Source organism: Glycine soja, chromosome 7, assembly GCF_004193775.1.
Source record: "Glycine soja cultivar W05 chromosome 7, ASM419377v2, whole genome shotgun sequence".
NCBI lineage: Eukaryota > Viridiplantae > Streptophyta > Magnoliopsida > Fabales > Fabaceae > Glycine > Glycine soja.
The window spans coordinates 42,249,317-42,272,442 of NC_041008.1; the positions used below are offsets into that span (position 1 = coordinate 42,249,317).

Consider the following 23,126-nt stretch of genomic DNA (forward strand, 5'->3'; position numbering starts at 1 on the left):
CCAATATCAATAGCAAATTGGACATCTATGATGGCCCCAACAAATTGGGCTATTGGATCTTAAGGTTGTGTAACTTATGAAGAAGCACGACCAAAAACAAAAATTTGTGGCTGAAGAGGATTAGTTAATAGACATGGGATTAGCTTATATAGGTGTGTTAGTCACTCAACAACTAAAAAAAATGCTAAATTTGTGTTCAAGAATTCAACATTCTTCTTAATTAGGATTCTCTCGGGCTTGGCAGGTTAGGTGGATGTTAAGGCAAGTGGTTAGGCCTTCTTTGGATAACTTCTCTAAACACACCTCTAGAAAGAATGAAAAAAAAATTGAAGTTTTACACAGACTAATTTATGTATAAACTAGTTTGTAAAAGCTCTGGCATATTAACTTCTCTAAAATGAAATTTTTAACTTATGCATGAACTAATTTTAACTTAAGGAGAAACTTAAATTATTTTTTTCTCCTAGAAGTGCTTGCGTATCCGAATAGACTTATTGGGCATTAGTGAAGGCCTAGGATCAGGTCGTAATATACAAGTTACCAATTCATTTTTGACCTTTGACGATGGCAGCTCTCAATGATTCCAAATCACAGGGCTTGCAGAAATATATTCATATGTATTAAATTAAATAAATAGCACAAGGTTCTCATACAACCCCCTCCCAGCCCGGAAAAAAAAATAATAATAAGCCTTTAATGGCACTACCAAAACTGAGGCATCCCGTTCCTTAAACAAGAAATGTATAAGGCAAACAAGAGCATCCAGAATCATCAATTCTTTAGCAACCGATTAGCTAAATCACAATAAGCAAATAAAGGACATCAGAATATTCACCTCAACAATAATTTTGCTCCCCATTCCTTGTGCTTTCCCTGCCTACATAACCAACTCTCCCCCTTCCCAGTTCCTTTATTCAGCGAGTTCCTTTATTCGGCAAGATCATTATGATAACTTGAATCAAGACGCTTTTTCATCTCTGGTTGCCTACCTGGAGGGCTCCCCATCCTTCTCTTGCGATTGTTCAACGAGGACGAAGCATCATCTATCATCTCCCCTTCTTCTGCATTGTCTTCATCCATGTCTTTCTGAAACTGCCCCTTCATGCTCAAGTGTCGCCCATCTCTAGTTTCCTCATGGTTCTCTCCATGGTGATTTTCACCATCAGGCTTAGACCAGTTCTGCCTTCTCTCACGCTTATTTTTCTCGTCCTCGACTGCTAATTCAATTCCATCTTCCAGCTCCCTCTCAATGAGATCATCCTCATCCATTACATCTTTCTTTAATGCCATTTCCCCTCGTTGTTCCTTTCTCTTCTTTCCCAATGCTGCCAGTGCCTTTAACTTGTCCTTGTCAATCTTGATTGCTTCATTGGGTGAATGACCTAGTGGGCCTTCCCGACGCTCCAGATTTCGGACAACATTGCTGCCAGGATTGTTTAATGCTGATTCATCTCTCCTTCCTACTTCTGCACCCTCCTTAGTCCCAACCATTCTGTCTTGGTCTCGTTCAGTGCCAGATTTAGATCTATTTGACACTTCTCTCTTGTTATCTTGCTGAGTCAACTGTTCTGAATTCTGAGACTCCCTAATGTCCAAGTTGTGATCAGTAATGTCACTCCCCATTTCTGCACTCCCATCATTGCTTTGGTTCTCAGTTCCTCTTTGTGGTACCACAGTTCTCTCTGCAGACGAGTGCTGGGGGGCTTGAGATGATATTTGCTTTGAGGCCTGGTCCTCATTCGCAGTAGGAGCCTTTGAAGCAGCTCTTGTTCCTCCAGCACTTCCTTCTACTTCACTTCCCTGTGCTGGTGGAAGTCTATTCTGCTCGTAGAGTTCCAACATTTGATTGCTAACTTCTGCAAGAGAAAATACCCACAAGAACTGAGAAGGATATACAGAAGCATACAGACACACAAAAGGACAACCCATTGTTAAACTACTCATAGCAATAAACTGGGTTCTCTAATGAAAATTCCTAATTTGATCAGGAAACAGGGATAAAACCATCCAGATGTGAGAATGGCAGAAATTATCATAATGCATTAAACCAAGGGAACACAAGGCCATCCAAACAGATCAATTTTATTAGCATGCAAATGAATTGAGGAGATGACACCGACCCTCTAATTGACGTGGGGTGACATCAAATTCTTGCCACCAAACCTTCTCACCATCTGATGGAAGCTTCACTTTCAAGAACTTGGCAGCAAGGAAAATGGCACCTGCCGCAATATGATGTGGCTTAAATTGCAGGCAGAGCGATGTCCTCAGCCTGAAAGCCACTTTCCAGTGTGTGAACAAATATATTTAAAAAAAATAAATTCAATGAAGTTAAATTCAAACAAATGGCAACCAAATCATACCCATCATTAACAAAGTTCCACGCAACTTGTGCAAGGGCATTCTTCGCAACATTAAACTTCTTTATGGCTTCCACAAGAGGTTTATACGGATGTTGAACATTCAGATCAAAACCTAAAGTGGCAAGCACAACCCTCTCTCCAAGTAAAATTAATTCTTTTTGCTGCTCATACACTTCCTGCATCATTTACAATTTCTATTGAACAAATATAAATACATCAAGGGTAAAGGAAAGAGAACCACTATAAAAGAGGAGTGTAAATAAAAAATAAAAAGTCAGAAAGGGACCACGTAGTACTTTACCAATATACGGCAGTTGGAGATGGAATCAGATCAACTATCCAATAGAATGGGGTATAGGAAAGAACATTTCCTTAATGATAAAATTTAAAAACTCTAGGCAACAAGTTCAACTTTAGTTATTGAGCAATAAAAAAAAATAACCTTGATACTTTTCATAATTTACAAGGCAGAAAAACATTTTATAGGATTTCAATATTTGGAACATAGCTACCATGTTTGACATATAACCTACATAGATGTGTTGGCTAGAAACTGACAAGTTGGAGGGATTCACAGTCTAGAAGCAATTGGGGGGCAAAAACCTAGTCCAGTTTAGACAATTGGAGAAAGATGACAGGCAAGAAAAAGTCTCGAGTTAACAGCAGCAATAAGATTCAGCTAAATCCTAAGTCAAAAATGTTGATGTATAGGAGTGAACTGGTCAAAGCACCATCAGTAATAAAACACCTTCTGTTTTATCCTCTGTGCAGCTGCAGGATCCTTCTTGTGAATGATCTCATAAGAAACAAGAATAACATCCTTTAGTGGACGAGGAGTCTCTTCAACCTTCCCAGCAAGGAACATACAGACCGTTGCAATGGTCTGCAAAAGTTCATCAAGTGAATTATGAGTTTTTGATTAAGTAATCTTTAAAACTATACAGCTTTAACATCTACATTCTCTTAATATAAATTAGGAACCTCCTTACATCAAATAATTATAGAACTCAAATAATAAAGCATAGAAGTGTTAAAGATTTTGAAACTTCACTAAACAGAAAAGTTTAAGCAGCAGTTGCAACTTGGAACTTGAAATAAAATGTAAGATAAAAGAGTTAAATGGAATAAAAATGTGGGATAGATGATAAAAATTTCACAGAAATATTAACTTATAAAATGTAAGATACAAAAGATGCAAATTTAGAAGATCCATTCACCTTCCATTACAAAACTTTCCTCTAAACTAAAAATGAATAGATTGACCTGTTCAAAACCAGATTTCGTGCGAAGTAGAAAACCCACCTAAAATAATAATATTATGCAAAACAGACAATAGAAATTATTGATTACAAATCCCTATTGAAAAGCAATAAATTCTGCACTCAGTATATAGACATCTTCTGAAACATATAGAAGTCCTTAGACAATTTCTGTTAGGTCCCAGGCAGAGAAAGACAGAATTTGGAAGGTTTATTCTTGTAAGAAAAAGGGCCCCACTAGTGAGAAAAGGCCCAGTAGTTAGATTTGTCAGAAAGGAGTCAGTAGGTTGACAGTTATTCTGTTATGGTAGGTTGCTAAATAGTAAAGGATGGAACAGAATGAGAGGAGGTCAAGATTAAGAACAACTGAACTCTGCTCAGTTGCATGGGGACTTCCCTTGGAGGACTTCTCTCCTCATGCCCAATTCCAGCAATATCAATACTCATTCTTTTAGGTCCATCTCTCTCTCATTTCATTCTCTGTTATTCTGGTTACCACTCCCCATGCAACCTTTCAACTTCACAGAATTTTAGAAAAAATTTCCAGACTGAATATGCACCCAAAACATTTTCAATATTGAGAGTGTAGTATATTAGAGTTAGACAAATGTAAGACAAACTCAACCTTTCCAAGAATAGTTATCATCAAAAATCTTTTGAAATAATAAAAAATGCAGTGGGCATATAAATAAACAAATTTCTTAAAGCTTGGGTTTCTCAGCTATGTTTATCACTATGACTTTATGAAGACAAAATATGACAACACCATAAAATTTCTAGGTGTTCATAATTCATATCACAAGTCAATAGAAAGAAAATTTTAGCTAGTTTTCATTTATTTAAAAAACAATCCAAAACCAAGCATATGCTTTTAAACAGGAGAAACTACCAATATTACAGACAAAAACCATCCACAAAGTATCTGCCAACCAGGCATGTCAAGCATTGGAAATTTAACTAAGGAAAATAATTCTGCACAACAAACCATCTTCTAGATAGTGTTGATATTTCTATTTGCCATTTACACTTATGATATACTGGTTATCCGCAATGGCAAGAACACAAACATGCTACACTAATTTAAATTGCAACTTAAGCTCTGGAGAGGTAAAATGCCCACATAATATCTATTTGAAAGTGCAACAACCCACCCTTCGGTCATTCTTTGCATGAGATTGTCGAAGAAAGAACCGATGACAAAAGATTATGGCCGTTGCTATAGTTACCTGAGGCCTGCAGGGGCCAACATTACAATTAATATGTAAACCTCCAACAGAATTTCAAAAACAGGATATAAATATTTACAAAATTCACAACATGGTGAAAATAAGCAACTGCATTCAAAAGGTAATTGCCATATCTATCTTGCATATACTAAATATATAATTATAAGATTATCTCAGAACCAAGTAAAACAGAAAAAGACAACCAAATTTTAGAAAGAATTAAGCAAGCATATGCTCATTGCTCACAATGTTTCATTACCATGCACTATATTATTGCATTGGTGAGGTGTACCATTCACATAAACAGCTGTATAATTTAGGAAAGATTTAAATAAAACATTACTATTAAGAAATTGGAAAGAAAATAAGGGGCTGCAAAGAGAGGGAAAAAAAAGAAAGAAAAAGTAAAACAACAGGATGAAGCATAAAATTCCTCAGAGCAATCCCAAACGCAAAGCAAGTATTTGAATCTAGAAAGTAATAATTAAATAATTATAATAATATCAGTAGCAGCAAACTCACACTTTAAGTCTCATGCCTAAATCCTGCAAGAATGTGCAGTATGACTTGCGCAGATACGTCTCTTTCTTCAAGTCAATTCCATCTTTTCTTGATGGGGAATGTTCCTCTATTTCTTTTCTAGACATATACCAGCGACCTAATGATTCCTCTTGCTTCTCTATAGAACTTTTACCAGAGTTGCCATCAGATGTTCCATGATGTGACAACTCTCCAGGCATAAGTCCTGCCATATGTACCAGATTTTCTGTGCACAGAATAAATTCTGTATCATTTGTTCAACATCATGAAGCAGAAAGATTCTGGAAGACATAAAAATAAATGAATATCATGTATGTGGAATCATGAATATAACAGAAACGTGGAAATTGTAATCCATGTAAAACATGCAAGGGAAGAAAATGAAGGAAAATGTAGGACAATGAAAGAAAACAGAGGGGCTGCGGGAGAGAGGTTAGGAACAGAATCTAAACTGGGTATTGATATTCTCAACTTCACTGCATACAGGGATCACATCATGTTAAGCCCACCACCAAGACTGACACAGAAAACTAAAAGGAAAATAAATTGATATGGTAAAATGAACAATGGATCTACTGTATAGTTTTCAATACCGGCGTAATGGAGCAGAGCGGCCGACCCCAAAAGTGGGATAGTGGATAGCGGGATGACCGCTATTCTAATGTTTTTTTTTTTTTTTTTGCACAGCTTCTAATGTTTTTTTATATATGTTAAATAATTAATAATATATATATGTGTGTGTTCAAAAACAGAAATATATATATATATAAGTTTTTAATATTATAAAATTATGATATTATTATATTTATTTAATTATTAACATTATTATTATATATTAATATTGTTTGGCTACAATTTAACTAGATATGTTAAACTTTAAATCAATACCTTGATCAATTGAATAATCAATCAAATTTTAAAAACCTTGCTTTTAAGCTTAAAATCCATGGTCAACGAACTCGCCTCTACACATATATACTCATATACTCAACCTTCACCTATTGTCTTCCTTTTCATTTTCTACTCAATTTTTTTGTTATCACGTACATTGTTACTTTCTCTCTGGTTCTTTTCTATTTTTCCTTCTTATCCCTATGTACCCCCTACTTACATATATACCTAAAAAATGTGGTTCTTTTCTATTTTTCCTTTCTCATCCCTATGTTTTTCAACCTAGCTCATGGGCATACATAGTAGCAGCCAGCTAATTCCCTGCGACATCGACTTCACACCAACCTACAAGCTCCACACAACACTCACTTTTTCACTCCTCAGTAGTAGAAGTAACTAAGCACCGTCATTTATATAAAGGGCACCATTCATTATGTACACATCACCACAATCTAGCTCCCTCATTCTCTCTCCATAGAAAGAACACTTCACAATGGACTACGGAAGGTTGGGACCCTCTGATCTTGGTGGCTCCTCGCGCCTCAACTCTCTAAGATCTTCCGGGAGGAAAAAGATTGTGTTGCTGTCACTCTTTGCTGTCTTAATAATAGTCGCGTCCACTGTTACTGCAGTTGTCGTCCGCTCTCACACTAAAAATACCAGAGCGGATGGAACTAGTCTCGAGAAGTTCACAAAGGCGATTTCAAGTGAGATCGATCGTTTCTTAGCATTGTCTCTTTCAAGGGGCATCTGGAAAAGGAGGGTTTGCCGGATAAACACACATCTGAGTCTTTTGTCTCTCTCTCTCTCTGGGAAGAACAAAGCAGAAGAAGCAACACAGAACAGAACCACCGAACCCACTCAGAACCACAAGTGCTTCGAAGTAGCGTCGCGAAAAACCGCTCCGCAACCTGCGCTGCTCCACCACGATAGTGGCCGCTCCAGCCGTGACCCAAAACCACGCCGATACACACGTGTCCGTCGCAGATGGGTGTCACTCCGCCGCTATAGCGGCCGCTACAGCTGCTATTGACAACTATGATCTACTGATCTAGGATAGCTTTGATACCATCTTAGAATTGGGCTTAAGGCGTAACTCAACCCCACCAAACCGACTCATAAGAGGAGGATTGCCCAAGCTTTATAAGAGCTCTATTTAACTCATATCTCAAGTTGATGTGGGACTATACATCATCCTCGGAGCTTCAATTTAGGGCAGCCCACAAAGAGGCTGCAAATAAGGCAGGCCAGAGATGACCACAATTAAAGGCAGCTTTCCAACAAAAACCCAGTTCGTTTAACCCCAGGCCAGCCCATAACCTGGTGTAATTAAGTGGGGGATAAAACAGTTCTATAATCCATAGCCACTTGCAGTAATGCCCAGCCATGCAACCCATTCACTTAGCAAGAGGCTTGCTTGAATGTGGAATGCATTCACATTTTTAGGAACCTAGACCAACAAGCATCCCACAATGCCATAATATCATACCCCACCAAGGCCTAGACCAACACTTACCCACATGCAACCTCCATCTTACATCAGTGTTATCAATGGCGGATAGCAAAACATGGTGGAAGGCCGAAATTCCACCATATAAACACACGCCATTGTGCCTTATTGCGCCGCCATGGTGGGCCTCCCTTCACATATTGTCTACGGTGGTTGGCAAAAAATCAGCCAAGCCATTCCACTGTGACAGTGCCATGGCTGCTTTTTTTTCAACACTGACCTACATATGTCTTCCAAAGACCCCTCCAGTAAACCTTCCTAATTCTCCCTCTGTATGCTCTAACATTAGTTCTTGAGCGGTGTCTTTGCATGTAAACCCCCACAATTCACTCTACCACCATCACAACCGCAAAGGAGAAATTCTTCGCCACAAGGTATCCTACCGAAGGAACAAACCCAATGACTAGACTAGACCAGACATAGATTGAGAAAATGCTAGAATGCCAGCTACTAACACCCAAACATACATAATACTATTAGGTAATACGATGGTTTTCTCTCTATTTAACAAAAGAGAAAAGAAGAACGCCACCTTTAATCAAACTCCCACATTCACACAATAGAAAATGGTGAGATCATAAAAGAAAAAAGAAAAAGTGACACAAAAGCTTCCATGGCCCTTATGTTCAAAACTGTTCATTTTTTCACGAGTGAACCCTAATCTGCTTCTCAAATCCGAAGAGACTACAGCACCCATTCAATTACCCAAATAGGACAAAAGAACCAAAATTTTCGGTTCAATCGGTCCCAAATGCAGGAACACGGTGGGAAAACGTGCAAAACCAGACACATACGAGCGACAACGAAATTGGAAGGAGTTTCGAAAGGGTTTCAATAAATCGATTGAGAAAAGTGAAATTAGGAAGAAAATAACGAAGAAAAAAGGATTCAATTGGAAAGAAAACAGGAAAAGTGATAGATCGATCAAACGCATCAAAAAAAGATAAGGGTAACGAAAATGAAAAAAAAAAACGAAATCAGAGGCACTTACGTATTCGAAAGAGAACAGGAGGAGAACCCTCGTCTTCTTCTTCTCAGAATCGGATGCAAGTTGTGTCGCCTTCGATTCTCTCTCTCTCGCTCGCTCGCTCGCTCGCAGTCGCACCCTCGCAGGTTGCAAAAGAACACCAAGTTCGACAATCTCGTTTATTTTGTTTCCCCACACTTTTTTTTTTCCGTTCTGTATATTTGTGTTTTGGTTTTGTTTTCACTTTGTCCACTAATCATCAACTGCATTTAATTCGAATATATCTAAAACTGTGTGTATTTTTTAAATCAATTAATTAATTATTAATTAACACATAATTAAATTTAATGTATAGAATTTAATGATTATATTCTTTTAGTGTAATTTTTGCACCGATGAGTTTGTAATAGCCGCGAAAATTAAATTATTTTAATAATTAATTGTATGTATAATCAAATATTATTGTTATAATAGATTATGATTAGAATTAGTTTTTATTTGGATAAGTTTGCTAAAAAAAAGTGATCTTCAAATCATTAATTTTGTTTGGATGCAAAAGAAATCTATATCCTATATTATAAAAGAGAAGTATAGGAAAATTACTCGTGTATCCCTGCTTAGAAAATTGTCACGTGTCTCTTTTGCTGGGTTTATTGTCATTTTGTTGGCCTTTTGGTTTCTGCTTGAGCTTCTACACATGTGTGGTTTAAATGTTTGTTTTTTCATCAAAAAGCAATTGTTGTGTCATGTGTCTGATGGCTAAGCTAGCTTGCACTCTTTGATTGGGCACGTGGTTTGGGTGTTTTGTGGAATTTCGTTGGTTGTTGTTGTGTCATTTTCGTTTGTTTCATTTTCAAGTTTGAAAGCAAAACTGGATTTGAAGGTGTGAGGTTGTGTCTTGGTCGTTTCTTTTCTAACTTTTATGTTGTGCATTGCTGTGATTTTCCTTTTTGTTTTGCAGTTTGGTTTTGTTTTGTTGTTTGGGTTGGCTGTGAGAAGAAAAGGTAATGTTTTTTTGTTTAATGTCTTTGCGTTCGGTTTGTTTTCAGTTTGTATGTGTGTTACCTTTTCCAGGTGATTTTAGAACTCTTTTTCGGTGTTTTTCTTCTTTGGTGCTTTGTTTTCTAACTTTTGTGCATGGCTGTGATTTTACAGTTTTCTTTGGTTGAGAAGTTTGTTTTGGAGTTTGCTTTTGCTCCGTTGTTAGGCTTGACTGTGAGAAGAAAATGTAATGTTTATGTTGTGCAAGTCTGTTTTAGCTTTCGCTTTTTGTTTTTTAATGAGTTACGTTTGTTTTACAGTTTGCCTTTTGCTGGGTTTATTGTCATTTTATTGTCCTTTTGGTTTCTTCTTCCGCTACAACACGTGTGTGGTTTATGTGTTTGTTTTTTCCTCAAAAAGCAACTATTGTGCCATGTGTCTGATGGCTAAGCTAGCTTGCACTGTTTGGTTGGGCACGTGGTTTAGGTGTTTTATAGAATGTCGTTGGCCGTTGTTGTGTCATTTTCGTTTATTGTCATTTTGTTGTCCTTTTGGTTTCTTCTTCAGCTACAACACGTGTGTGGTTTACGTGTTTGTTTTTTCCTCAAAAAGCAACTGTTGTGCCATGTGTCTGATGGCTAAGCTAGCTTGCACTGTTTGGTTGGGCACGTGGTTTTGGTGTTTTGTAGAATGTCGTTGGCCGTTGTTGTGTCATTTTTGTTTGTTTCATTTTCAAGTTTGAGAGCAAAACTATTTCTTTGTTTGCTTTTGGATTTCAAGGTGTGAGGTTATGCCTTAGTCGTTTGTTTTCTAACTTTTATGTTGTGCATGACTGTGATTTTCCTTTTTGTTTTCTAGTTTGGTTTAGCTTTGTTGTTCGGTTGGCTGTGAGAAGAAAAGGTAATGTTTTTTTGTTGAATATCTTTGTATTCGGTTTGTTTTTAGTTTGTATGTGTGTTACCTTTTCCGGGTGATTTTAGAACTCTTTTTCGGTGTTTTTCTGACTCTGATGCTTTGTTTTCTAACTTTTCTATTGTGCATGGCTGTGATTTTACAGTTTTTCTTTGGTTGAGAAGTTTGTTTTGCAGTTTGGTTTTGCTGTGTTGCATGGCTTGATTGTGAGAAGAAAAGGTAATATTTATGTTGTGCATTCTTTGGTTGAGAAGTTTGTTTTACAGTTTGCCTTTGTTCGGTTGTTACTTTTGAGTGCGAGAAATCAAAACTATACTTTTGTACCTATGTTTTGGTTTGGCTGAGAAAAGTTGAGGCTTAACTTGAGGATGACTGTTTTTTGTATGGTTTCTTAAGTTTGGTGTTAATGCATTCTTATATGTTTGTCGCCTCTTTTGTTAACTTTGTTTACTCACATGGTCAGGTGTTTATTTTTACTGATTCATATGCAGTTTGTTGTGGTCTTATGTGTGTTTTGTGAGTTTTCTTCTTTGTTTTTTTTTGTCACAGGTTGTTAACTTTGGTTTCCAGTGGTTGAGGTGGTAATTTAATTTTTTCCCGTTTGACTATATGCTTGGTTTTTAACTGATGTTCAGTTTTTCTTGGTGTTGTTGTTCAGGCTTTGCGATTATAAACTTATGGCACGTGTTCCTGATAAAATTAAGTTGATAGATGGATCAAGGGAAGCTCTTAAGTTTTCTATAAGGATCACTGATCTTTGGTTCATTGGGATTCCTGAAAAGTCAGAACAAGCTAAAATGGTGGTTGTTGATTCTAATGTATGTTTTTGGCGTTTTTTTTTATTATATATTATATTATTGACCATTCAATCAGGTATTTATATACTTTCTATATTATAGGGAGATGAAATCCATGTTGTTTGCAAACACGATCAGCTAAAGTCTCGCAAGGCTGATTTGAAGGAAAATTTGACTTATGTGATGCATAATTTTAAAGTTATGAAGAATGATGGGAAATTCAAAGTTTGTGATCATGAATATAATTTATGTTTTACTGGAATTACTATTGTTAGGCAATCTGATATGGAACACTTACCTTTTAGAAAATTTAGATTTGTTGATTTTTCCAATGTCATTGCTGGTCATTTTCAAACTGGACTCTTGGTTGGTAAGATCGTCGTTTGCAATTTGTTGATTGATTTTGATTGAGGTGCTTATGGCTTTTCAAATAAGATGTGTTTACCTTGTGGTTGCTTTAGATGTTATTGCCATGGTTGATGAAGTGGTATTCCGATATGTCTCATCGAAAAATATGAGGGTTGTTTTCAAATTAAAGGATTTGATGTTATGTTTTAGAATTTAAGTTTTGAGTGTGTGTGATTATTGTTTCTATCTGATGATGATTAGATGTTGATATACTGATACATTAATTGTTGTTTCCTTCTGATAGTCGACAAGTACTATCCTACACACTTTGGGAAAATTACTGCTTACAGTTTTTGTCTTATTTGAATGAGGTTGAAGATGAAAGGTCGATCGTTATTCTTTTGACACATGGCAGGATCAAGGAAGCGCAAGGTCAGTATAATCTCAAATTTCTCAATTTTCATGCTTACTAGATAATATTTTTTTTGGGTCTAATCTGCAGGATCATATCCGCCGTCAGTCAGTAATTCTTTCAAGGCGTCTAAACTCATGATCAACGAGCTTGTGCTGGAAATTCAAGAATTTAGAGAGAGGTATTTTGGCAATGTGTTACTTGTGTGATTGTAATTTCAAACTGTTAAATATGTAAGTAATCTTTGCTGGGCTTTTGCATTTGTTCTATTCTTATAGCCTTTTAGATTTAGGGATTGAGGTTAGATCAGTTTTGACTCCTATTGGACAAGGGAGTTCACAGGTTTTAGGGTCATCTCAATTATCATCAAAAGATGCATTTCTGTCAAAGGCTGAAGTAAAAAATATCTCTCAGATTAATGCCATTTGCGAGGTGATGTTCTTATTCATTTGTAGCTTCTCTTTGTAGAAAATGTAATGTCAGTTTCTTCAAACAGGAAATTATTTATGTTACTGTCGCCAAGATTACAACTATAGTGGTGGACAACTATTCATGGTGCTATCCAGCTTGCGGTCAATGTTACAAAAAAATTGACATAGAAACTGTGCGGTTCACATGTCCGTGTGGCAAAGAGAACGATCAACCTGTACTAAGGTGATTGATTCACTGCTTAATTGGTATGACGTTCATCAGCTACTTTTTCTTATACTGGTATCTACATTGGCAGGTATAGAGTTGAAGTGATGGTTAATCACAAGGGTGAACAGACGAAATTTTTGCTCTGGGACCATGAATGTGCAGAGTTAATTGGTCAATCAGCGGATGAAGTCAACAGGCTCAAAATAGAAGTATCTTATTGTATTATCATGCAATGTTTTTTAATTTACAATGAAAATTTGTTAGGTTGCTATCCATTTTCATTCTTCTTTTTTCGCGCAAGGATGACGATGTTGATTTAAATGCCTCTCCTCAAGCACTAGATAGGCTATTGGGTTGTTTCCTTGCATTCAAAGTGAAGGTGCAACCAAGGTTCAGGAATTCTGTTGTTCTTAAATATTCAGATGAATCAGACTTGATCAATGTTGTACTGGATATGCTTTCGGTTAGTGAGGTTGTGTTTTGTCAAGTGTATTTTAGTTATTGTGAGTGTATGCATATATTCCATTTGTTTCTTTAGTCTAAATTCATATATCATGTAGCCATGTTGCAAGATCGAGAATTCAATACTTGAGTCAACCGATCCTACAGAGCTTGAATCTGTAAGCTAACATTGTCTTTCTTTGTTTTTCTTGGTGTATGTTGCAATGATGGCAACAAAATTTAGCTGACTCATTAATCAATATTTTATGCAGCAATCTGTCTCTGTTAACGCTGATCATGACCGTTCAATGCTTGACTCAACTGAGCCTACAGAGCTTGAATTTGTAAGCTGACGTTGTCCTTGTGTGTTTTTGCTGGTGTATTTTGGGATGATGTCAACAAAATTTAGCTTACTGATCAGTTAATATTTTATGCAGCAATCTGTGTCTGTTACCGGAGATCATGACCCTCTTCTCAGGATTCCATTAACACCAACTAAGCGTGTATCTCATGATGAGTTGGATGATGAGCCAAAAAAACTTTCAGATTTCGCCTGTCCAAGTTTCCTCAAATAAATTAGCCAAGCATTCTCAAGCTGAATGAATTATGTTGTCGAAAGGTTGTCTTGGATGTTTTTTTATGATCATATGATCAAATTGTAATATTTGCCCCGTGGCATTTTTTGTGGTTTTTTGACTCTTTGCATGGGCCACGTTGTTGGAACATTAAGTGCTGGCTATTTTGTAGAATATCGTTCATGTCTCATTTTCGTTAAGTTCATTTTGTAGTTCCAAACGAAAACTACTTTTTTCCTCTTTGATTAAATGAAACAATAGTTTTTTTGGGCTTTGCATTACTCTATTTGTTAATACTGTTATGAAATTGCAATCTGTTCTATTGTATTTTGTTCTATTATGAAATATTATTACGAAATTGCAATCTGTTGAATTGTTGGTTAACTGATGAATTAAGGTTTTTCTTTTCTCTGCTGAGTACTAACTAAAGAGACATTCAATACAAGGATTATTGTTGTCAAAATCCTAATGAATGTAATCAACTCAAGTTAACTCATGAATTAAAGTTTTTCTTTTCTCTACTGAGTACTAACTAAAGAGAGATTCAACACAAAGATTATTTTGATTCTATACTATTACGAAATTGCAATCTATTCAATCATTGTCAGAATGCTGATGAATGTTAACAAGTCAAGATAACTGATGAAATAAGGTTTTTTTTTAGCGAATTACACATGAAGTAAAACATAAGTTGACATTTAGTAATTAAACTTAGTTTTTTGGCTACTTAAATATTAATCATGAGTCATTACAATCAGTAAAATAGATTGGCATATTAAGTAATTTTCAAAACTATTTAATCCTATCTTTATTGGTATTGCACAGCTAATTTTGAAATTTAATATAATCAGTACTAAGTAAAGAGAGATTCAAGGCAAGGATTATTTCGATTCCATTAGGAATGAGGATTCCAAATATGACATATTGATCAATCAAAGAGAGATTGGACAGCCTTCGATATCAAATTTTTCTCTACCGTGCATCTTTGGTTGTAGTTTTGCTTTCTAATTTAAATTTCATGCTTAACTTTCTTTTTTATTGCAACAACTCTAAAAATGTCTAATCACATTTAATCTACCAAACTCAGATTTGATATTTGTCATCTCTTGCTTTATGTCAATTAAAATTTGTTTATTTATTTATCCGTAAATCTTTAGCTGTAGTTTTGGCTGCCAAAAGAAAATTGTTTATTAAGTATGAAATCCATTATATAAAAACGTCTAATCACATTTAATCCCCCAAACCCGGATTTGATATTTGTCATCTCTTGCTTGATGTCAATTAACATTTTTTATTAATTTACAAAACATTTCATCTTTTGTTCCAAGTTCCATTCTAAATTCTTGAGCTCTAAACGTGAAGATCAATCACATAGCTGATTCTATATCCAGAACTTACTCCTCTATATACAATATCTTTATATGTGAGTTTGATCACTGTTACATGACTCATTTTGGAAGCTACTTAAATTCAACTTCCATGTTTAATTTTCTCTTTATTACACAACTGCACATTTGGAATTACTTTGATGTATAATTTCCTCTTTGTGCATTTCAAAACTTTGTCGTGGTGAATTGATATATCAAACAGCTTCATTGATATCAATTGCAAACATGCAAAACAATACACATGCAAATGCATCTACCTTAGCTAAAGCCAGGATAAATAGGAAAGTTATCCTGCAAAAAAAAAAAGACTCAGTCTGACAGATCACATAAGGCAACTATAGATTTCACTCTGAAAGATATACAATGTCATGGTGAGAAATTATAAATAAGATGTTTGCTTTTAAAAAAAAAACATTAGTCTATTCAACTTGACTTAATTTGTCTCTATTCTTAAGTCATGACAACTGATTCATTAGAGGATATAAATTCTGAATCTACACAAGGTATGATGATAGAAAATCCTTGCTCCATTTTTTCCCCAAATTTTAATTATATCTATGATATCTAACCTAAATTGTTACAACATCTGATTCTAATTTTTTGTCTGAGGATGAAAATTGTCAATCCAACAGTAATGAACCTGCAATTAATACTGAAGATAATACTTATAGCTCTGATATAACGTTAACGATATCGACTGATATACTTTCAATTAAATTGTACTATTTCATTAAACAATTTCAGGCTATTCTGACTTGGGTGATCAGGCCATGCAATATAGACATTGTAATGCAAAAATGTGGTATAATGAAAGAATTTCAAAAGATAAAAATACAACAAGTCCAAAATTCAGCTTCTGTTGTGGAGATGACAAAGTTGAACTTCCATTATTACAAAGTCCACCGAAATATCTTGAACGACTTCTATTTGATGATAATGCAAGTGATAGTAAACATTATTAGTGTAACATACGGACATATAACATGATGTTTGCCTTTACCTCTATTGGTATTAAGCTAGACAAATTAATTAATGAAACCAGAGGACATCCTACAATTAGAATTCAAGGTCAACCATGCCATCGAATAGGCAGCTTATTACCAATGCCTGGAAAACAACCGCAATTTGCATAATTATATATCTTTGATACGCAGAATGAAGTTGAAAATAGAATTAATACGATGAGGTAGTAGTTCTTTTGTTTCTTTTATTATCAAATATTAAGAATTCTGATTGGGAAAACATGTTTTCTGACACCAATGGATGTATTTTTATATTATTTTTTGCAGCCAATATGTTGTAATTCAACCAGAGATTGTTTCAACTTTAAGTCAAATGTTGGATGAACACAATGTCCATGCAAAAAGTTTCAGAATGGCCAGGGACAGATTGACAGATAGTCAACTAGATAGTGTAAAATTGAGATTGATAGCTGGACATGAAAAAGATGGTCATACATACAATCTCCCAGATGTTTCTGAAGTTGCTACCTTGATTGTTGGTGATTTTGATGCAGACTCAAGAAGGGATATTATTGTTGAAACTCAAAATGGAGAATTATAAAGAATCCATGAATTACACTCTAGTTATCTAGGACTGCAGTACCTTTTACTCTTCCCTTATGGTGAAGATGGATATAGACCTGATATACTTCACCGTTCTACATCTAGCAGTAGAAAAAGGAAGAGAAATCGTCTAACGATGAGATAGTGGTTTGTTTATAGACTGTAGTTCAGGTCAAATGAAGCACAAACTTTGTTGCATTCTAGAAAACTATTCCAACAATTCATCGTTGAAGCATACACCATGGTTGAGTCTGAAAGACTTAGCTACATCAGGAACAACCAAAAAAAACTTAGAGTTAACAAGTATTGTAGTTTACAAACATCATTGGATGCTGGAAGCAGTAAAGGCTCATCTAAAGGAAAAAGAGTGATTTTGCCTTCAACCTTTGTTGGCAGTCCATGTTATATGGACCAACTTTACTTTGATGGTATGACAATATGCAGCCATGTGGATTTTCCAAATCTTTTTATTACTTTAACCTGTAATCCAAATTGGCCTGAAATCCGTAGAGTACTTGCACCTTTGAATCTAAAAGCAACAGATAGACCAGATCTTATCTCACGTGTTTTCAGATTGAAGTATGAACAAATGCTTTTTGACTTAACAAAAAAACACCTACTTGGAAAAGTAGTCACATGTGAGTTTGCTATTAATCTGCTTCTTAAACTTATACATTTGTTTATTGCTTTTCATTTTTCCCTCATATGATACAACTATTCAGAATTTCTATATTATTGTTGCACTATTAATACGATCAGCTAACAATTACAGATATGCACACAATTGAATTTCAAAAAAGAGGACTTCCTCATGTGCATCTATTGCTATTCTTACACCCAGATAATAAATATCCATCTTCAGATGACATTGACCAGATAATATCAGCAGAAATTCCTTCACATGAAAATGACCCTGAACTCTATACATTAGTCCAAAATTATATGATACATGGCCCATGTGGAATTTTGCAATCTAAGTCTCCATGTATGAAAGAAGGCAAGTGTAGTTGTTTTTACCCTAAAATGTTTCACTCTCGAACTGTTTTAGATTTAAATGGCTATCCAATCTATTGTAGAAGAAATGATGGTCGTACAATTTCAAAGAATGGAGTTATTATTGATAATAGATATAAAGTACCTTATAATGCAAAATTGCTGAGGAAATACCGAGCATACATAAATATTGAATGGTGTAATCAAAATACTTCCATTAAATATCTATTTAAATATATAAACAAAGGTTATGACAGAGTCACTGCTGTTGTTGTTTATGATGCTAATGGTGCACTTGAGAATCCTATCACTCAAAATGATGAGATTAAAGAATATGTAGATTACAGGTAATATTAATTTAAGATGTATACTTAATTTACTCATTGTTTCTTTAATTAACTCTTTTAATTATGAATTTTTTATGCCAGATATATTTCTCCGTGTGAAGCTACTTGGAGAATTTTTGGTTTTCCAGTACATGCTAGAAAACCTGTTGTGGAGAGATTACATTTTCATCTGTCATGGCAATACAATGTTCTTTATGAAGATGATGATGATATAAATCATATCTTATCAAAGCCAAGCATTTCAGATTCAAAATTCTTAGCTTGGATAAATAGTAACAAATGTTTTTCAGAAGGTAGAAATCTTACTTATTCACAATTTGTTTCCAAATTCATGTACAACCAAAAGGCTAGATCATGGAACCTCAGAAAGAAAGGCAATACAATTGACAAGCTAATATGGGTTCCACCAACCACTAGTGAATTGTTTTATCTAAGAATGATGCTTACTAAATGCAAAGGACCTACTTCATTTGAGGATATTAGAACAGTTAAAAATGTTCTATACCTTACATATAGGAAGCATGCTTCACAATGAGTTTTTTGCAAGATGACAAAATTTGTGGAAGCAATCAAAGAAGCTAAGAACTGGGGCACGACTAATTATTTGAGGAAATTATTTGTCTTAATGCTATTAACAAGTGTCATTACTAAACCTGAAGAACTTTGGAATCAGACATGGAATTGGTTAGTTGAAGACATTGCATATCATTATAAAAAAACAACTCTGAACACAGGTTAGTTTTAATCAGTTTGTAACTTTGTATGTTGAATAACATCACAGATAGGCATTGTTTAACTATTTTCTTTATCATTTCTTAGAATTAGAGATTGATGATGAGCAACTTAAAAATTTAACATCATTGGAAATTGAAAAACTTCTACATCCAAACCAAAAATCACTCAAAGACTATCCTACAATGTCATATCCTCAGGGTGCAAATCCTGCATCGTGTCTAGAGAATAGCTTGATATTATCTGAACTTAATTACAATAATGATAAGGCTAGATCAGAATTCGAAAATATTTTTTCATCTATGACAGGTAATCTACCAATTCATATATTATAAATTGCATTTAACAAAGTTAAATTCCATCTGTATCTTCTAATTTTGCATCTGCTTATTCTTCATTTCTATCAGATCTCAACTTATTTTTTATTCTAGATGAACAAAAACAAATTTATCACAAAATTATGCAAGTTGTCAACAACAATGAAGGTGACATGTTTTTCCTATATGGATACGGAGGTATAGGAAAAACATACATATGGAGAACATTAGCAAGTTCACCGAGGGCAAAAAATCAAATTGTGATTATCGTTTCTTCTAGTGGCATAGCTTCTCTATTATTGCCAGGAGGCAGGACTGCCCATTCCAAATTTAAGATACCTGTGCCAATTTTCGAAGACTCAACATGCAACACACTTCAAGGAAGTCAGCTAGCAGAATTGTTAAATCAGACAAATCTGATAATTTGGGATGAAGCACCCATGGCTCACAAATTTTGCTTTCAAGAAAAAAAAATCCGAATCAAATTTTTGGAGGCAAAGTTATTGTATTTGGTGGAGATTTCCGACAAATTCTGTCAGTCATTCCAAGAGGAAGTCGTTCAGACATTATAAATGCAACAATGAATTCATCATATCTCTGGCCTTCCTGTGAAGTCTTAACACTCATAAAAAACATGTGTTTACAAGGCAATGCCCAATCAATTGATGATCAAGAAACTACTAAACTTGCAAAGTGGATTCTAGATATTGGAGATGGAGTTATTGGGAATCAAAATGATGAATATGCTACGGTTGAGATTCCTGAGTACCTACTGATTACTGAATATAATGACCCCATTGATGCTATAGTCAAATCAACATTCCCAGATTTATATCAACACCACAGTAATCTTGAATTCTTCAAATGTAGAGCAATATTAGCTTCCACCAATGAAACAGTTGAAGAAGTCAATGATTATATACTTTCCTTGATTCCAGGTATTTATGCATATCTGAAACTTACAAAAACTAACATCTATTTAGTATTTGTCCTCTATTTAACTTTGCATGCTAACTGAAATAAACATAATAGGTGAACAGATGGAATACTTAAGCTCTGATTATATAGAGAAATCAGAAATCATTGACAGTTGGCATTTCCAATCAATTACAATTGAATTTCTCAATTCACTAAACACATATGGTCTGCCAAATCATTGTATCAAGCTAAAAATCGATGGTCCTATAATGTTGCTAAGAAACTTAGACCAAACGCAAGGTTTGTGTAATGGTACTAGATTAGTAGTTACAAGACTAGCCAAACATGTAATTGCAGCTGAAATCATTCCTGGAAAAAATCTTGGCGATAATGTTTACATCCCAAGAATGTCAATGTCACCTTCACAATCACCATAGCCTTTCAAACTTTTAAGAAGGCAATTTCCAATCATGTTATCTTATGCAATGACAATTAACAAGTCTCAGGGCCAATCACTTTCTATGGTTGGACTTTATTTGCCAAAACCAGTCTTTAGCCATGGACAATTATACATTGCATTATCAAGGGTCAATTAAAGGCAAGGATTAAAAGTTCTTATTCATGATAAAGACCAAAAAAATATGACTTCTACTACCAATGTAGTTTTTAAAGAGGTTTTCAAAAATCTTACAAGGTAACTCTAAATTTTGAAACAACAAATTGTACTATTTATTAGCAACAATTCATAATTGTCATCTTACTCATATACATTCTAACATACAGCCAAAGATGACATCATATATCACAGTCTTAAATTTTACATTGTCAGGTATGTAATCTTAGTTACCACATTAATATCTTCCATTTATAATTTCATTTACTTAAGGTTATATTATTAACTTGTTTAGAAAGATATCCATAACCTCTGAATATTTAGCACTTTATCACAACTTAGCATAGTTCTATCACAACTTTAAAAACGTCTTTTACTTAATTAAACAATGTTGCTCATATTCAATTGCTTTCTTTTATAGCCAAATCATACAATGACCGTCTCTCATCCACAAATAACAGCTACTGCAAGTGAACTACAATCAAATGACTTTAATATATCTAAGCCCAAATTCTTGCTTTGACATTTACCTGTAAAAATTCTGTTTATTTTTCTCCGAAATATAGAAATTTAAACTATTGAAGTTCAGTAATAAACTATCTAGCGTTCCACTAAGCTTAAAATTTCTTTTTGTTTCATATGCTACTCCTTATATGATAATTATCCTTTAAAGAATATTTATCAAATTTTCGTTGCACTTTTGTGCGACTATGAAAAAAATTCGCTTATGCCAATTGTGCAAATATATCAGATCATGCTGCATATACTCCATTGGTTGAAAACAACATCATTGTTATTTTACAAAAAAAAAAAACTACATTAAAAAAATCCAGTTTTGCAACATGACATAGTTATTTTTTAAAAATTGTTATATATATGCTTCAGACATCATATCATTAAAAAATATCATATCATACCCCCTCTGCAATACATTAAAAACCAAATCCTAACAAGGAATTCTAGAAATTGCGCCAATCCTCATATCCAGGCCGAAAATAAATCTAGATCATTAATGCCCCACAATATCAATAGTGTTAACCTTCTGTTTTCAACAAAAACTCTTCATTTACTTGGCACCCCTTCAATTCACAATTATTCAGTTCACACCTCTTGACAACTGTGCTCAGTTTAAAAGCAATGATCAAATCAACCGTCAGTTATGGCATTGGAAACAAGCATTTATTAAATACCACACTCTAGAAAACGCTATAATCTACCTTCTCCTACAAATCCTCTTTCACTTTTCTATCCAGACTCCACTTTCACGCCATGCACAAAATGAACAGCACATCTTCAACAGCATCAAGTGAAGTAATTCATTCCTACTCTCCTCTTCACGCTAGGAAATTTTTTCTTCCTTTTCTTCAAAATCTACACTTAATTTATTAAAACTACGATATCTCTGCAGATGAAAAATCCCATGATCAGACCGCCATTGATCATCCAATTTATTGCTACCTTCAACAACGACAAAGTCATATTTTTTTCCAATTCTTCCATTAGTATTATCGTTGCATATACATGCATTTATATTTCTCACTTTTTTTACAGAATACCATACAACTTCCCGCGTTCTACCATACACAATGGGCACCACAGTATCCTGAGTTTGTTCATCTGAGATACAATGGAGCCATCTACGAAATACGGGGCAGACACACAAAGAAAAAGTCTATTTGACAGATGGACTCGAAAACTTCAGGAAAAATTTGAAAATCTACGAGTCAAACACCATCAACTTTTTTGCCTGTGACCATCACTGCATATTTGACATACATTTCATACCAACACTGGAGCGGCAAACTTGTGGTAGGCAGAGGCATTCATCCAGAAAGCATATCTGGACTCTTCGACTTACTCAGGAAATGTTGGATGCTCTTGAACCCCTGGTAAGTTGATTTTCATACATTAATCTCTTTAAACACATTTTTACCAGTTTAACAATTTTACTTTTTCCTATTTACAAAAACTCCCGCGTTGTACAGAAGTTCCTCTTAAAGCTTGTGATAATCACATGACAGTCTTAAGGCCATCTGGCCCCTCATTGCAATGGAAAGTTGAAACCCTGAATCTTGCTATTGGTGGAAAAGGCGTTGTCCAACCATGGTACGATTTTCTTGAAGAAATGAACTTTGATGATGGAGATGAAATCTCTATTTACTATAGATATTATGAAAAATTTTGGGATATTATAATTAGAAGACCCGAGGATTGGGAGGATAGTGACAGCAATTAGACTACCTTTGGGAAAAAAAATCTTGCTCATGTAGTTTCAACAAACTCTGTTAATGTTTACTCAGTGTATTTTGGTGTTAATCAACTTTGTTATTAATCAACATTTTGTTGTTAATCTCCATTTTACTGATAATCAACTTTGTTATTTTGGTGTCCA

At 34.7% G+C, this 23,126-nt stretch overlaps 1 protein-coding gene and 1 pseudogene across 3 annotated transcripts; one reads left to right on the forward strand and one right to left on the reverse strand.

Annotated features, from left to right (window-relative positions):
- Positions 1-597: 597 nt before the first annotated feature.
- On the reverse strand, positions 598-8,993 carry LOC114419814 (cyclin-T1-3-like). 3 transcript variants are annotated; one of them, XM_028385607.1, is made up of 7 exons: positions 8,781-8,993; positions 5,371-5,614; positions 4,774-4,855; positions 3,112-3,246; positions 2,364-2,539; positions 2,121-2,272; positions 598-1,856 (listed from the first exon to the last, which is right to left on the reverse strand). In XM_028385607.1, the coding sequence occupies exons 2-7, from the start codon at positions 5,598-5,600 to the stop codon at positions 928-930; spliced, it is 1,704 nt and encodes a 567-aa protein (XP_028241408.1). In that variant the 5' UTR covers positions 5,601-5,614; positions 8,781-8,993; the 3' UTR covers positions 598-927. The 3 variants fall into 3 exon arrangements, with proteins under 3 accessions (XP_028241408.1, XP_028241407.1, XP_028241410.1); XM_028385606.1 differs by having other exon boundaries at positions 5,371-5,669; XM_028385609.1 differs by lacking the exons at positions 4,774-4,855; positions 8,781-8,993 and having other exon boundaries at positions 5,371-5,508.
- Positions 8,994-17,055: 8,062 nt separating this feature from the next.
- Positions 17,056-22,970, forward strand: LOC114420714 (annotated as a pseudogene).
- Positions 22,971-23,126: the final 156 nt, after the last annotated feature.

Coding starts and splice junctions, on each gene's coding strand:
- LOC114419814 (XM_028385607.1), bottom strand. CDS start 5,600: ATGGCAGGACTTATGCCTGGAGAGTTGTCACATCATGGAACATCTGAT. Junction 4,856..5,370: donor TTAGGCATGAGACTTAAAGT/GTGAGTTTGCTG, acceptor TGGCCCCTGCAG/GCCTCAGGTAACTATAGCAA. Junction 2,273..2,363: donor TGGAACTTTGTTAATGATGG/GTATGATTTGGT, acceptor AGTGGCTTTCAG/GCTGAGGACATCGCTCTGCC.